Source organism: Diadema antillarum, unplaced genomic scaffold (assembly GCF_040938485.1).
Source record: "Diadema antillarum isolate AM-2024a unplaced genomic scaffold, OU_Dant_1.0 seq00000870_RagTag, whole genome shotgun sequence".
Classification (NCBI taxonomy): domain Eukaryota; kingdom Metazoa; phylum Echinodermata; class Echinoidea; order Diadematoida; family Diadematidae; genus Diadema; species Diadema antillarum.
Window position 1 is genome coordinate 163,077 of NW_027271736.1, and position 16,671 is coordinate 179,747.

At 37.7% G+C, this 16,671-nt stretch overlaps 1 protein-coding gene across 1 annotated transcript; it reads right to left on the reverse strand.

The window, feature by feature from the left end:
* Window positions 1-1,127: 1,127 nt before the first annotated feature.
* LOC139740622 (organic cation transporter protein-like) lies at window positions 1,128-15,123 on the reverse strand. The gene is made up of 11 exons (XM_071651205.1): window positions 14,675-15,123; window positions 13,146-13,406; window positions 9,349-9,452; window positions 8,583-8,737; window positions 7,943-8,111; window positions 6,477-6,612; window positions 5,949-6,037; window positions 5,049-5,257; window positions 4,523-4,631; window positions 3,910-4,119; window positions 1,128-3,021 (listed from the first exon to the last, which is right to left on the reverse strand). The coding sequence occupies exons 1-11, from the start codon at window positions 14,837-14,839 to the stop codon at window positions 2,922-2,924; spliced, it is 1,707 nt and encodes a 568-aa protein (XP_071507306.1). The 5' UTR covers window positions 14,840-15,123; the 3' UTR covers window positions 1,128-2,921.
* Window positions 15,124-16,671: the final 1,548 nt, after the last annotated feature.

Consider the following 16,671-nt stretch of genomic DNA (forward strand, 5'->3'; position numbering starts at 1 on the left):
ATGATATACATGTGTATGAAATCAAATATGTATGTATCGTATGTATATGTTTGCATGTAATATACATACATTGTACATACATACATACATACATATAAGCATGTACTGTGTATGTAGTTACGTATGGTATGGTTTTATATGTATTTGTGCTGCAGGGAAATAATAGCTGTTGTAAATTTGAGTGTGAGTGGAACTTATTCAGGTCTGACAACATTTATAATATTTCTACCCTTGAGTGCCTATTGTGAGCGAAGGTTGAGTACAACTCGGCAGCAAGTAACCCAGTTGTGTGGGCAGATAGAAGCAATTTCTTTGGAAGGGATGAATCCACATATTCCATGACAGTTTATTAGCTCTGAAGCAAACACTCACATAAACCATATGCAAAGGCTGATGTTTACTTTAAAAAAAATGAAAATAATAACAATAATAATAATAATAATGCTAATCAATATGATAATATTGATTATAATGATAATAATGATATTGAGAAAAAAATAAAAATCTTTGTCTTTGTAAGGAATTTATTCATATTATGATCATGTGAATACGAGCTCTCAGAAATCGATTTTGGCAAATTTCAGATGTTTGATCGGAAGTTACGAGCATGACGTAACCAACACTGTCACATAATGTTCAGTTCAATAAAATGTTACAAAAATCATCATTTTTATTGATTCATCAGTGATGATGTTCTGGATTTTGTTTGTTTTGTTTTTTTGTGGGTTTTTTTTGTTGTTGTTTACAATGACATGTTGAGAAACGTGAAATTAATCATCAAATTCTGACTTTTGACTTGTTCACCCTGAGCTGCAGATAATACTGAAAGACAACACCATTGCTACACATTGTAGTGATTGTGTTAAATATCGTTTTTGTGTATAGAGGCATTATTTATATATTCTTTTGCGAATCAATGCCAGGACTTAACATTATATCCAAGATACTAATAGTATACATAGTATTACACTGTACATGTACTTTGAAATCATTTGATATGCATATCAATTTGATTTACTGGTATGATTTCCTTTTTCAACAGTCGCTATATTAATCATTATGATACCAGACATTCTCGTTTTGTAGGGCCTAATGACTGAAAAGAAACACATTGATTTTAATGGCAATTTGATTTGTCATGGGGCATATGCCAATATTTAGTTTATTTTGTTCTAAAATCTGGCATACATTCACAAGTTTGTATGTACATTGTACAGTGGAACATCGTTATGACAGGATTACACTATTTATATGACAGTGTGTATGTGTATGCATTGTATCCATTACATAAATGCTTCAGTCTATAAATGTATAGGCCAACAATATCTTACAGAAAAGTAAAGTAGAACTAGAATAAAATGTCAGGCTGTATACAGGAGTAACATTGACACATACTGACAAATACTTACACATTTGATACATTAGGTACATCATTCTTTTTTAAAGAAAAACACTGTACACAGTGTTTGTTATGGTACATTTTCTGCATTTAAATGTAACATAACATTTGCTTGCATTGTTTATGAGCTAACCCTTCTACAAGGCTCGTCAATGCGGCCTCAGGGCTATATATATATGCACAGTAAATAAAAAAACGTTAGCAACGTTTGAAACAAAATTACGCGAGGCGATTGTTTCGTTCTTACGGCCAATGTCTTTATACTCGACCCCAAAGAGTTCTCAAAATGATAATACGTAGGCCGGGAAAACTTGGTAAAGAACGTCCCTCGATATCTCAGAGCCTGTTTCCTTTATAGGCTAAAAAAAAAATGATAAACAGTTCACGCGAGTGTGTTACAAAGACAATCCTCCTCGCCGGGAAAAGGGGTCAAGTAGAGGTCTTATCTATGATCTGTGCAAGATTAAATGTGTACACCTACAACAAAGCACCACTTCGCAATTATCCGGTAAAGGCTGCTCAGAAATTCTGTTGACAAAAAAAAAAAAAAAAAAAAAAAATGAGACCGTATCATGTGTGACAGAAAAGCTAAACGTAATGAAACAACAATAAAGAACAGCTGCAACAACGACGAACGACATCTCGTCACGGACACATATTCACATCCGCAGAAGAAAGTATTTCAGCAACGTAAAAGACGGATCATAATTAGGAAATAACGTTCGTAGCAAATTCGCACCACTCAGGTATATAACAGCAGTTAAAGTCACTATTCTTGAAGGCCGACTTACTGGGATATCGGGTCTGAGTGAAACAAACATAAATATATTTCTTTGGAAATATAACAGTAGAGTAGGACTGGGCTATATTACTTCAGCGTTCGAAAAATTTTTGCATTTCATTTCAAACAGTTCTCCTACCTTTTCCTACCTTGTCTTAGTCGAGTTTTGTGCAAATCTGGTCATACAGGGAGACAAAGGAAAAGTGAATATTGATTTTGACCATTCCGCCTGTAAGTGCATTCTTATTCCGTTATATAAGTGCCAAATAATGTTCGGCCACCACTTCCCCTAAAAGGAACAATTTACATGCTTTACCTCCAGGAAGTGCATGATATTGCTCTGCTTCATTACCTCTAGAAGCAGATCTTTAAACTTCCAGCCAGTTTTGTATTCAGGAATAAGCGTGTAACCCTTGCCACTAATACCGATTCCCGCCAAGTTACAGGTGAGAGTCTGACTGTAGGTTATACAAAGGAGATTTAAAATGTTTCGGAATCAAAGTGATGATGACCGACGTAATACGGCAGACTACTCTTGGTGAAATATAATTTCAGAAAAATAGAAAAAAAAATCTGTATGAATAGACGCGAGCTGATCTATACATCGTTATTTTATATAATTTTGTAGCTATGCTTTTGTATCACTTCATAAAATTGAACACAATACTGGTTATTTAGAATCGCATGTAAGCGCGAATGTATTTTCCCCTCTGAATTGCTGTTGTCGAGCATCCTCAAGCCTCAAACCGGATTACCATTCGCCATTCCATTTGCTTCTTGATATTTGATATTAGCGTATTCACTTCCCTGTACTCCTTTCCTCTGTCTTGGGCCGGCTTTCCTGCAAAAACATTATGGAAGAAAATACACATTCAGAATATAAACGATACAAAGATGGTAATCATTGAAATGCCAAAAAAAAGCAATTAAACCATAATGAATCCTAAGGAATAAATATGTGGATTAAGTGAATGCAGAAGCATTGCTAGAACACATCAGGGAAAGTTTGAGGAAAATCCGACTATCCGTTCAAAAGTAAAGAATTTGTGAAATTTTTGGGTCGCCATCTCTGGATGAGAATACTACAATATTCGTATGACGTCAAATATGGACAACAACATAACGAAAATATAAAGAAAATTCAACATAACTTCACTTCTTTTCGAGTACATGGTATAATGAAAGAACACTTGATTTACTTCTTTTAAAAGCAGGGGGAATCATCTATGTCAATGACCATTAAAAAATGTATTTATATTCCTTAAAGAAAAATAGCGGAATTCTCTTAAATTTCTTCATATCGTTTTCACATGACGACACGAATTGTAATAGTCTTCTCATTCAGCAATTGCTGCACCGACCTTTAAAAATGCATAACTTTTCATACAAATTGTCCGATATTCGTCAAACGTTTAATGATGTGCTTATAACAATATTGCTGCACTCTCTCAATACTATTCATTCCTCTTCAAAAATGCTTACTCTGGAATTTTAAATCGTGCTGTCAGAGTCATATCTTCTATCTTATGCAATTGTATTGCGGCACTCACTATATCTATCTCCAAAATACATATATCTTTCAATCAATCTATATCCATCGATCTATCTGTTCATATTTCTATCTATCTACCTGTAGTCTGTGTATCCATCTATCCTGTTATACCTGCCCATTTGTGTATAATATGAAGCTACCCCTCCCCCTCTGTCCCTCTCTTTTAAAGAAACTTACCAACCGATGTTTTCCCCTTCTTCGATGGTTTCTGGGATCTTCTTGCCACGTGTTTCGGGCAGGAAGACAGACACAATGCCGGCGATGATGGACAGTGAGCCGAAGATTACCAGAGGCATCGGATCCCAGACTGACTGTAGAGCTATTATCTGCGGTCCCAGGATGTTCGCCATGTTAGAGAAGAGAGTACAGGAACCCAAGGCCGCATTCCTTGAGGTTAGAGATAAGGACAGACAAAATTTAATATAATAAATAACCAATAATCAGTATCTGATTTGTACAGTTTTACACGACCTTTATCAACAGAAAAGGAAAGTTGTAAATCCTCTATTAGCATTCAAGGACATATTAATTATCAACATAAAGTATATCCAGGTCAGACTGAAATGCATGCGATAAGTATTACTTGTCAGGTATCTCTTATTTGCAAAGTAAAATATGACGTCATGATAACCGTGAAAAACAAAATCATCATCGTCTTTCTGTTCGACTCTGGTTATAATGAACGAGACATTTTTATCACATCATGGCTTTGTACGCTTTTGTACTGAGGAATCGACAGAGATACAAGGAAGAGAGACCAGGGGAAAAGAGAGAGATAGACACTACCCACCTGACTGGGGTTGGGATAATCTCCACGGCGTGTAGATAGACGATGCAAAAAGACGATGTGATTGCAAGCTTGCCAACCATGGCTACACAGGCACGACCAACGCCCAACGCTTTTGTCATGAAGACAGGATGTGAAAGAAAGAGATGGAAAGTGGGCACAAGGGAGAGAGAGAAAAAAAAGAAGATGGCTACAGCAGATACGTACTGTATTTTGTGACGTGTAATAGCAATAAAATTCTCTTGACTAAAAAGAACGATAACATTTTGTGAGCACTGCTAGCACACGACATATACATAGACGCAAGTATCATAAACTATAGAAATAGCGATAGATTATAGGTTAAACTTTGATACCAAAGCTGAATTCATTGTAACAATTGAGTGATATTTGCATTGCAACTATAGGTTTGCTAAATTGTAATAATAGCTTGTATACGTATTACATAAATAATTCATAGGGCACGCATATACTATTAATGTCAAATATATTCACTTATTTATCTAGATCAAATGCTGAATATTCTCACGAATGAATATTGTTGCCAAGAGGGCGATCCCAGCAATAAACATGCAGGCCATGTACGATGGTCGTCTGCCAAAGTAGTCGATGGGATGAATCACGCCGAAGCACGCGGGAATTTCAACCGCACCTGCTATGGCGAAGGCCATGTAGACATTGACGCCGAGACTGCCGGTGCTAAGCGAGACTCCGAAGTAGACTAGCGTATTAACGATGCTTCGAGGGAACATACAAACAAATATGATGAGTCCATTAAATTGTCCTTATGGCAATCAAAAATAACAGCTTTTACATCACCAATTAATGAATCTTGTTCAGTGCATGGTCTATACACAGCGTCATACAACTAAACATAACATTGGTATTATTACTATTTTGCGGGATAGCATACCACTACAAGGGTTCCATGACATTTGCTTCTGCGACAATCATTGCTCCCATGAAATATATGCACGCCAAGCCAAACATAAATTCTACCCACAAATATATCCCTGTCCCTAATCCTAATCCTCACATCGAACTAAGCATAAAACCCTATCACAACCCTAACCCTAAGTGCTTGGGGAAAATAAGACCGGAACAAATTGTCGCAGGAGCAAATGTCGTGTCACCACCACAAGTGTATCTCTATCGGTAATCTTCATGATGGAGACTTTTTCATAGGGATGCAATATTTTGAAATGAAGCCATATTAACGTATGTAATGATATATATTCGCGATGATGTTGGTAATGATAATGTTATGATATCGATAATGATATTGATGATGCTGATGATTATGGCATAATAGCATTTATCAGAATCATCATCACTATTATTATCATGATGATAATAACGGAAACGAAGGTGATAATAATAGATATGACCAACTAGAGGTATTATAACAGTAATAGAAAATTATACTTACAGATTGAACATTATGTTCAGGGTGTACATCCGCAAACGAGGCTTGCGCAGAATATCCATAAACGTTTTCTCATCCTCTTTCTCAATATCCTGTGATAAAGGATCATAAACCTTATAGGTAATAATGTAAAGTCACATTATATATATATTATCATATAATGTTTGTTTATATATAGATATATATCTGTGTGTGTGTGTGTGTGTTGTGTGTGTGTGTGTGTATGTTAATTGTGTTGGTTTGTGTGGAAAAATGGGACCTACAATAATAACTGCTTATGTATGTACCCTGGAACATTTTGTGTCAGTGAGTTTGCATAATGGTCCAAACATTACAGGTTTACATCGCAAATAGTACCAATATATACGAGCCGAACCATTCGCTCGGCAATAGTTCGTCCATTTTCCCCATATTGATAGGATTTAGTCAAAACTCGAACAAAACGACTGCAAATATGCATGCCCATGTTCATGTCTATTATGTCCATTGTCAGTAACAGTGAAAGATAAGAATGAATCTACTTCAACTTACCTTCTCAGTGATATCAGTGAGGGTAAATGTCTCTGTAATTGTGACTTTGTTGACCTTGGCCAGTTTCCTCACTATTTTGCGAGCTTCTGTTTCACGGTCCCTGGACAGTAGCCATCTCGGAGATTCAGGCACGACTCTAATAAAAATCAACGAGAGAGAGATAGAGATAGATAGAGATAGATAGAGAGAGAGAGAGAGAGAGAGAACATAAAATCAATCAACTCTGGCCGTCAGCGATCATGGGCAAAATGGGAAATAGTGGAGACATCTTTGACGGAGCAATACACACTAACAATAAATCCAGTGATTGCACCCGTCCTTTTTTTCTACTTCAATTCATGTGAAGAATAACATGAATTTGCATTTATTTGAATATGGAACACAATATATATTATTTTCTCAGTCATAAAGTAAGATGTAGGCCCTACGTTCGCACACATGATACCTTAAACTCTATTTTCCTTTTTTGAAATTGAAATTGCGTATAACCAAACTTGCCTCTCATAGCAATCAATACTGCATTGATATAAACATTCATCAATGTGTTCAAAATTACAAGATGATTCTCTTTTTCTCTTCCTCTCTGTCTGTCTGTCTGTCTGTCTATCTATCTATCTATCTATCTATCTATCTATCTATCTATCTATCTATCTATCTTGTCTTGTCCATCGCTATTAGTTCGAAATGAATACATTAATTCCTTGTCATAATATGCTAACCGTAAGTGATCATAAGATTATGTACTTGCGTGTGTTATACACCATACCATTGCATCACATCACAGTTACTGGTAAAGAAGAAGGAATTTTACGCGTTTTCAAAAATGTTAATACCACTGTACGTGTCTTATATTTCATAAAGAATCAAAATGAATTAAGATGTAGAATGTGCTTTTTTGTTCTGTGTTGTTTACTTTTTTGTTTGCTGGCAAAAGGAAAGCTACTGATCCAGTTATCAACGTTGGTTTGTGATACGTAAAAAGAAGAAAAATCCGCATTTTAGGCTATTTCTCATTTGAATACTCATGAATGGTAATAGACCATGTACAAGTATCAGCCAATGCAAAGGGAGTGCAAAGTGTTTTTGCAAACAAACATTACATGCTTGAAGTGCACTATTTGGAAGGAATTCTAGCGACAAGTCTGCAGAAAGAAGATCTGTAGACGATAGTGTTCAAGCTGTTATCTTAGTTTCAGTAATTACAGGGGAGAGAACTTCCTAATATTTGTGTGATGTTTTTTATGGATGTTCCCACCTTATAATCAGAATTAGCAATCCAACTGACGCTTAGCTGTTGTACCCTGATCCATGGTGCATGTTGTTGTCTTTATTTTGCCGAAAGGGGAAAAAACCCATAAAATTCGTTTTTGCTGTTTTTTTTTTAATATAAACGTTAGAGCAGAATATGAAATTTTACAAATAATTTCATAGACCTAATCAATGATATGTCTTGAAAAAATGCTTACAAAGACATCAACAACAGGATGGCTGGCACAGCGGAGATGACGAGGTAGAAGTGGCGCCAATTTCGGATAAAGAAGGCGATAAGGGCTAATAACATGTATCCGAGTGCGTAGTAGACCCAAATGACATTTCCCGAAATGCTACGCTTCGACGGACCTATAAATTCGTTTGCTGTTGATGGGAATGAGAAAAACATTCCGCATTACGGCGAATATATTGAGAATGTTGATTAGAAACGAGAGAGATAGAAAGTGATACAAGGATTATCAGCAACGAGGATAACAACTGTAGTAGTTACTAAATAAGACATCCCCCAAACTTGAAATGCTAAGTTAATGTCAGGTACAGACTTGTAGATAAATTACTATTTACGAACACTTGCACTGATTTTAACACCCATACTATCTTACTTCTGCTTCTACTACTGCTATTGACAATAATGATTGAAATGAGAGTTGTACTGGTAAGGGCGATAATGATGGTGGTAATGATTATTATGGTTTGGCGGAAGATCATATTCAACATCAAAACTTGTTGACTGAATGTACTAGTATAGGAGACAGATATGCATTTTACGAAGGAACTTTTCTTTGAAACAAAGTATGGCTACATAAATCAGATAAGTGGAAGAAATGGGTATACCCAGGACGAAGGTGGCGGCAATCATGGCATTAGAAGCAGCTCCGGCAATGAATCTTCCGGCTAGAAGAAGCCAAATGTTGGGCGCCAAAGCCACCAAGATTCCACCCAGACTGACAATTGCTAAAGCAGCGAAGACGACCCTGTGGCGACCAATTCTGAAAAGAAGAGAAGAGAAAAAATAATGTCCGTTACCACGTTTGGCGTTGCTCGAGGCGTGATAAGATCTTGCTTATCTTTTATTTGCGATGCGTACGATCTTACTCGCCTTTATATTCACTCTCCAAAGAACTGCCCTGCTTTACTTATATGATAAAGGTACTACATGTATTTGGAATCAACACATGCGCTATAGTGTAACAAGTTAGTATGTGCAATGGACAGTTAACTGCCCAATGATTCGCTCAAACTGTCGCACAAAAAAAAAATGTCTATTGACCAATGTAGGAGGACCAATTATGAAACAACAATGGGATTGCACATTCAACGCAACAGCTCGTTATGGAATATATGTTGAACATCATATAACTGCGAGCATTAAGAAACAAAGGGATCCTAATAAAAGGCGTGGCCTGTCGCCTTTTATTATTATCACTTTTTGGATATCTCAGCCATTTGAAAACCAATTTTCATCAAATAAACGTTGAATCCTTCTTGAAATTACACTCTCTTTAATATTTCAGAGGAGGTTTCTCATTATCTCACTTAGGAATGTTCAAAACATGAATCCCCACCTCAACCAGTACTGTACAGTCCCTTTAAGCCTTACTTATCAGAGAGCGTTCCTCCCACTATCGCTCCGATTGCAGTGCCAGCAAAGAACAGGGATTGTTGTAAGGTGATGATGTATTCTCCTCCGCAAACCAGATCGAACTAATATTTGGGAAAGGACAGAAGAAACTGAACATATCCAAACACGCAGTGAAACATACTTGATGTGTTATTTGACGGGCTAATTGATGAAGGAGTCTTGCCCAGGTACATACAGTATGTACAGGCGTATGTACAGAAACTCTCCTTCTGTGGTGCTCAATAAACTTTTTTCTTTTAATACATGATATTTCAATAGGACTTGCTGTATGTAAAAATCACTGGACACATGCCATTGTACGAACAAAATGTTATGTTCCATATATCTTGTGTATGTGCGTTTATGATCATCCTATTATTGATTGATCTTACTTTATTTCTGAATTTCTTTTTTTAATACATGAATGTAATACAAAGTCAATCGAACGAACTAATTGAGCACAGTATTATTCGAATCTGACAGTTGAAACAGATAAACGATTTACTCAAATTTTCATCATTGTTCTATCACAATGCAAAATGAAAACGAGCAGGCGTTATTTTATGCATATATGCAAACACTTGTCTATCCAAGTAAACATAACTGCGCATGACATTTCAATATCAGTGACCTTCCTCTTCCTTCTTTTCTTCTTTTTTTTTCGGTTAGAAAAAAATAATACTGATGTTTTGCTGAAGAGCTAAACCTACTCCCCTCTTCATCATTAAATGCGTCGCGTATGATAAATTATGAGCTATACACCAGTCAGGAAATTCGAATCATTCACTTTGCCAACTCTCTCCTATATCCGAGCGGCAATAACAGTTTTGCCTGAATTCTTCCTCGTAGATCGGATGAAGACTCGGCCTAAGTCTCTCTTACTACCATGCTACAGCAAAGACATTTCTTTCTCTCTCTCTCCTTACGTCAAAACTTTTCCCTTTTCCAATATGGGGGAAAAAAACACTCCTCTTGATAACGTAGCGTGAAGACATGGGACACTCGTCTTCCGCGATCAGAATCAATAATTTTTATGTGAAATCGGACTTGGAACAGCATATAATGGCGCTGCCATCGAATGCGCTGGATTCATGACCTTACGCCAGCAATGTGAAGAATTCAATTTAAACAAATGTTTGAGATGATGGTATGCCGAAGTGCAGTGTACATTGTATTATCACAGCTGTAATAAAAGGCGCTCTCAGTATTGACAACAATGTCTTTGTTTGTGAAGTGATAAGAACATACTGTGTATTTAATCCAGGCTGGGCGTCTTTGGACTTTTCCTCTCCTATTTGTTCTTATCTTTTCCTCTTTCCCACTCCTTATCCACTGAGTGGTTTGTGGCTCAGCGGATAAGACAACGGACTGTCAGTCAGTGGTTCGAGTCCCCTAGCTGTGGCGGTTGTGCCCTATATAGCATAGGCGAGGCACGTTATGCCTCTGGTCCTCGAAGAGAGGACGTTGGTCCAGTCCTTGCTTGCCAACAAACATTCACTGCTTTCTTATCACTCACGTAAAGCAAATAATATAATACAATCAAACCATAACACAACAGTTCTCTCCAGTCTCTGTACTCTTCTTACTCTTACCACCTCTTCTCTTTCTTTTCCCCTATAAGCCTCGCGGTGCACCAGGACGTTGAAAGTGATGTAGAACAATGGAATCCCCATGTAATTGGTAAAGGCTGCCTTAATGTGCCATTAAGTGCGTTGACACACATGTACTGTTCATCAAACAACTTCTCAATCCTCTCGTCTCAAGTTATTAATGATTCTCTCTTTTTTTTTCAAAGAAACACCTGTGTAAAAATTTACTCTCAAAAGCTGATTAAAAAAAACACCGGACTTACAAAAGAGAAACCAAACACTTCACTACAGCTGTCTTATAGACAGTGTCACCATTAACCGTGCAATTGGTAAATAAAAAAAAAATACATTTTGTAGTATACGGATTCCTGGCAACTGTTGTCGCATGATATCTTCAGAATACGAAAAATACTTCCACAGATTTTGAGGGAATCACTGCACAACATTGCTGACGCAAGCTAATAAAACAGGTTTTATCAAATGCGTGTTTGTTTGCTAGGCTTTTTTTTTTGTTATCCAGAAAGCAGTGACTTCGCCCTTAAATAGGTTGTGATTAAGGACATTTTGAGACATTAGATATGCAATTTGATACATGAGATATGGTTAGGCTCGTTAGAATTTCGCAATGGTCCATTAAGCAGCCGACGTTTGTTTAACTGCACATCCTGCGGCCCCCCCCCCAAAAAAAAAGAAAAAAAGAAAAAGAAAAAGAAGAACGGTATCGAACTTTGTACAATCTCCTTTAGATATGGCCAGCGATCATTACCCAGTGGTCGTCTGCGACCTGATATCAAGTTTACTACATGAAAATAAATATAAAAAAAAACAAAACAAAAACTCCGCCATTTCTAATGTGTTAAAAACAGACTCTGATATTCAGAGTGCATTTACCGATCCTCAGTAGCACTTGTCGAGATTGCAGTCACGGGTGCATCCCATGATACTTTTCGTGCAGCAGCCGTCGTTCTGTGGTTCATCGATTTTTCACTTGTATCATGTTGAGCTCAGTGGGGTGTCACTCCGGTTTTTTTTTTCCCCAGGCTAATGGCTGTTATGAAAGAACTGTCATTACTTACCAGGGATCAACACAGATTCCCACATGATAGGGACATCTTCTTTTCTCTGTCCTTCCTATTCATATTTTTCTTTTCATCGGGAAATGTTTGCTTTTGTGATGATTTATTCTCTCGTAACTTAATTTCCTTGACATTTTGATTGGTAATGGGAGGTTCAATCATTATCACGTTCTATTTGAGTACTTTAGGTCCCTTTGTTAAAGCTAGAATGGAATGAAATCGTTTAATCTATGAAATATAACAAAATATACATTCTAGCAGCCAACATTTGAAGACCGAGTTGTTTAGATGAGTTGCTGCTTCTTAAGCTCCAAAGGTGAGTTAATTACACTCAATTACAATTATGATGAGATGTAATGTGCCAAAACGCCACGATACGTTTATTATTCTTTTTCTTCTTCTTCTTCTACTTCTTCCAATACTGTGCAGAAACCTGTTGAAGTATACTCGCACGAATTATGAAAGGCTCTCATTTAAGCAGACAGCCTTGACGTTTGATTTTTGCTTTTTTATGATTTATGTACAAGATTAAAAAGTCTATAAATAGATGCTTTGATGAATGACTGTATATGTAGTTGTCAAAGTCAAAACCTCTTAACTTCTCCTGGAAAATGTTGACCGTAGGTGAGCTGATGGTACTTTGGGGCAAGGAGTTCCACAGACGGATGGTAAAAATGTCCCTGTCAGCAGTGATGTGCGGGCCTCAGGGACAAAGAATTGACTGTCATAACTTTTTGTTCTTGTATTCAGTGATGAGATGATGTGTACAAATGTGTAAATGAAAGTTGTTGGTGATCTTGTACATCATTGTGACCTTGGCTATGGAGCGACGTATAGTATCCCATCCAAACATGGTGGTGACGAGAGAGATTATGCTGAATTATAATATGCCGGTGTAGTTCTATCAATGTATAGGCATAATTGTTATAACCAGATGAAATAGACCTACTACTATAAAGCTTTGTTATGACTACCGAATATAGAGCCTAAGAGCGTTCTTCATTATTGCTTGTTGGATTCTTGGGTTTTTTCCTCCTTCTTCTCTTCCCCGCTCTCTCTCTCCTCTCCCCCCTTTTTTCATAATTATTTTATGTCGTTCTAGAACACTCACGTCTTGATTCATTGTGGTGGTCAAGGGGTCCTCGTTGTAGTACATCCAGCCGCCATTGCAGCCAATTGTCGGAAGACCCTTCGGATTGAGATCCGGCGAGAACTCAATGCCCGTGACGTTGTATCTGTGGCAGCGATCGTAGACCTTCTCATTTTTGGCGCTGTAGTTCCACGGGATGCCCACGTCTCTCTTGGCCAGGCTGCACTCCCATGTGGTGTTGAAGCCGTGAGCGTAGCAGTCCACGGAATCCCATTCCGGTATCTGTGCGATGGCGAGAAATAGTTTCACTGCGAATCCATCTCTTATTGTGACTAAATCTCACCAGGTGCTCAACCATTTTTCATTCAAGCTGTAAAAGGAATGTCATGAAGCGGCGAATGTTTAAAACACAGAATAGTTCACAAATAAATCCGACAGTCCTTTCACATTGACTTTCCTTAAAATTGCTTCCTATGCGGACCTCACAATGATAATGAACATCATTATCATCTACCAATCGCACTGCCAGTAGCACTCAGCTCGAGTACGAATATATTCAGTTAAATACAACAATCTTCAACCCCAAAATGTTGGCGTACGCGTAAACTTATATCAAGTTCTCTTGAACGTTTTTGGTTTATTTATCCTCTAAACACAAGGAAACGCCGCGTGCATTGTCTCTGTATCATGAGACTAAAGAAATTGTAAGTCTAAATCACTCATGAAAAAAATAAGTCTACCTAATTGATAGTTTCAAGAGAATCATAGCAGAGTTACTAGAGGTATGCATGACTTTGGATATCATATAGTTGCTAGACATTCTTTCAAAATGATAACAGTTTGACAAGATAAATAGGGTTTGAGCGGTATAGGTAAAGAACAATAATATTTTACACACAGCGTTGAGCATAGTCGGGAATAAATTGCATACTTAAAATCTTCAATCACTGGCCAGCATTGTATTACTCGTCTCACTTATCCTGGGTGTGCTAATGGGTCTAGGTCAATTACCCCCTATAGGCAATTACCCCGGACTCTTCCCCTGACCCTAACCATAATCCTAACCCTGAACCTAATCCTAACCCTGACCCAAGCTCTAACCCAAGCTCTAACCCTAACCCTAACCCTAACCCTAATCTTTACTCTAACCTTACCACAACCAGTATTTAGCCGGGGTGGGGGTGAGGGTAATTACCTTGATGCGGATTATGTCCATGATTTTAATCTGTCTCTGTTCGACTGTTATACGCTTACACAAAGTTTAAGACTCAATCATCTAAGAAATTCCACAATCAAATAATTTTATCAAAGAATGATTAGTGTAAAAAAAGAACAGGAGAAAAAGCTCGGACTGTTTGCATAAGTATATGGTGGAGAAAGTTGTCATAGAAAACTAACAAGAAACATAATACACTATTATGTGTGAGACATTTCTACGGACATTCATAATTCCTCATTTAAGCTTGATATACTCGATCTCTTGTAAGTTTAGAGGGAGATAATAATTTCTCTGCTGCTTACTATGTGCCATATGCTAGAAACCAACCTACCTTACACCAGTGGTCCGTGTCGCCGGAAATAAACACTCCTCCAAGAGTCTGCCATGGTGCTATGAATTCCAGAAGACATAGCAAGTTGTATATCACTATCTGATAGCGACCAAATTCCCCAAATTCGTGCAAAACATCGTCAAATTTCCGCTCCCCTTCCTTCATGTTGGCACTTCAAAATTAGAATGGTTCTCCAAAATATTCTCCGTCAGTTTATGAAGGGAAAATCTAATCCGGGCTAACGATGACGCACTTTTAAGTGAATGTGGCTATGACAGAGAATTCTAGCTGAAAGGGTCCAAGAAATTATATTAAAGCGATGACTCCCAGGGAAGTGAGAATATCGCCTGAAAATTGCCGGAAGAAAGAGACGCAACCTGTATACCCGCATGAAATCCCCCCGAGGCCCCACGAAATTATTACTTTACCGTGGCATCAAACTATTTCGACGATATCATTTTGACTGTTGTAAGTGGGACTTTGCGTTTGAGTGAATAGAAGAGCACAGGAAGAATGATGAACTTTGAACCACTCAAAAGTAGTATTTGTTGACATGGCAAGATGTTATTACATATCTCCTTTTGGGACCCTACGGCGCACGGCTAATCTTGGATGGGTTCATTCGCAAATATAATGTAAGAAGTGCGAGGGATGTTTGCAGAGCCATTAAACAAAATCCAGATGAAAGCGGTATGGTTGAGCATATTGTGTGTGTTCTTTTTTTTATCATATAAAAGTCAAACTCTACTTTGAATCCACATCTGTTTGGCAAAGAATGAACAGATGGATCTCTGTCCTAGAAATATTGCAAGTGACTGGCTGGAAGAGTTTGGTGCTATACTATAGAGTTGCGTGAAACAGAAGCTATGCATTGCTATAATGGACATTTCTCTAATCTGCCATCAGATATCAGTCTAACAAGTATGACAATCTGTAGAGGGTAGGAGACGGGCAGACCGCAGTACAGCTGTCTGAATCCAATACTAGTAATAATACGGAATCCTTAACCTCTTCTTCATACAGTTTCACACCGCATATATATGCCTAACTGCGTAATATGATACATGTGATGGCTTGCAAACATATCATACTGTATGTGGTGTGGAAGAGTCATCAATTTTTTTTTTTCAGCCGTGTTCTCACTATTCATGGTCCAAGCGGTTGTGATTCTATAAGTAAACTTCTCGTGGGCTATAGCCAATGGCAGAGCTGTGTTGTGACGTCATTATTGCCGCATCTGCGTTGCATGTGTGTGACTGCGACGAACATCACCGCGATATAGGAAAGCGTTTGAAACTTTGACATTCAGTCAAGAACTTTCAAATACCCCAGATTCTAATAAAGAGGCACGCTACGTTATTTTGGTCACAAAGTATTCATTGAAGTCAATTTGAACAAGAAATGGAGTTCTCCCTCGACGATTGCTTGTGATTTCATCATTGCTGATGGTTTGTTTTGGGGGATGGTTATAGGCAAAGCTACTTTACGATACACGAATCTTCAACGTGTTGTTTGGTGTAAATATACTCGGCTGCTCTATCTCGGGTCACGGGCGTTTGCTTTACCGAAGTTCAAGTGTCGAAGTGCCAATCAAAGTTACTAAGCCTAAACACTATGAGCTTAATCATTTTGTTGCAATCCTGGGGGCTCTTTGATTGTTTGTACATGCTGCGGCAGCCTGCTAATTCGACTCATGATTAAACCACGTGCGTGACTATGGCTTTTAGGACTTAGGAGTTTCACCAATTATAATGTTTAGTGAAAGGATAATACACACTTTAGTAAAGCTGAAAATGGGGATAACATGAACCTATCTTCAAGATTTTGTGATTTCACATTAATTAAAGAATTTCGATCAAAGTGTAAGTAATTTGAGTGTCTGCAATATCCACCATGATCAAGTTGTTGTCCTTGATAGCGTATCAGGGCAAATACACCTCCCCCCCCCCCCCCGGCTAAATACTGGTTAGTGATAAACTTAGAGTAAAAATTAGGGT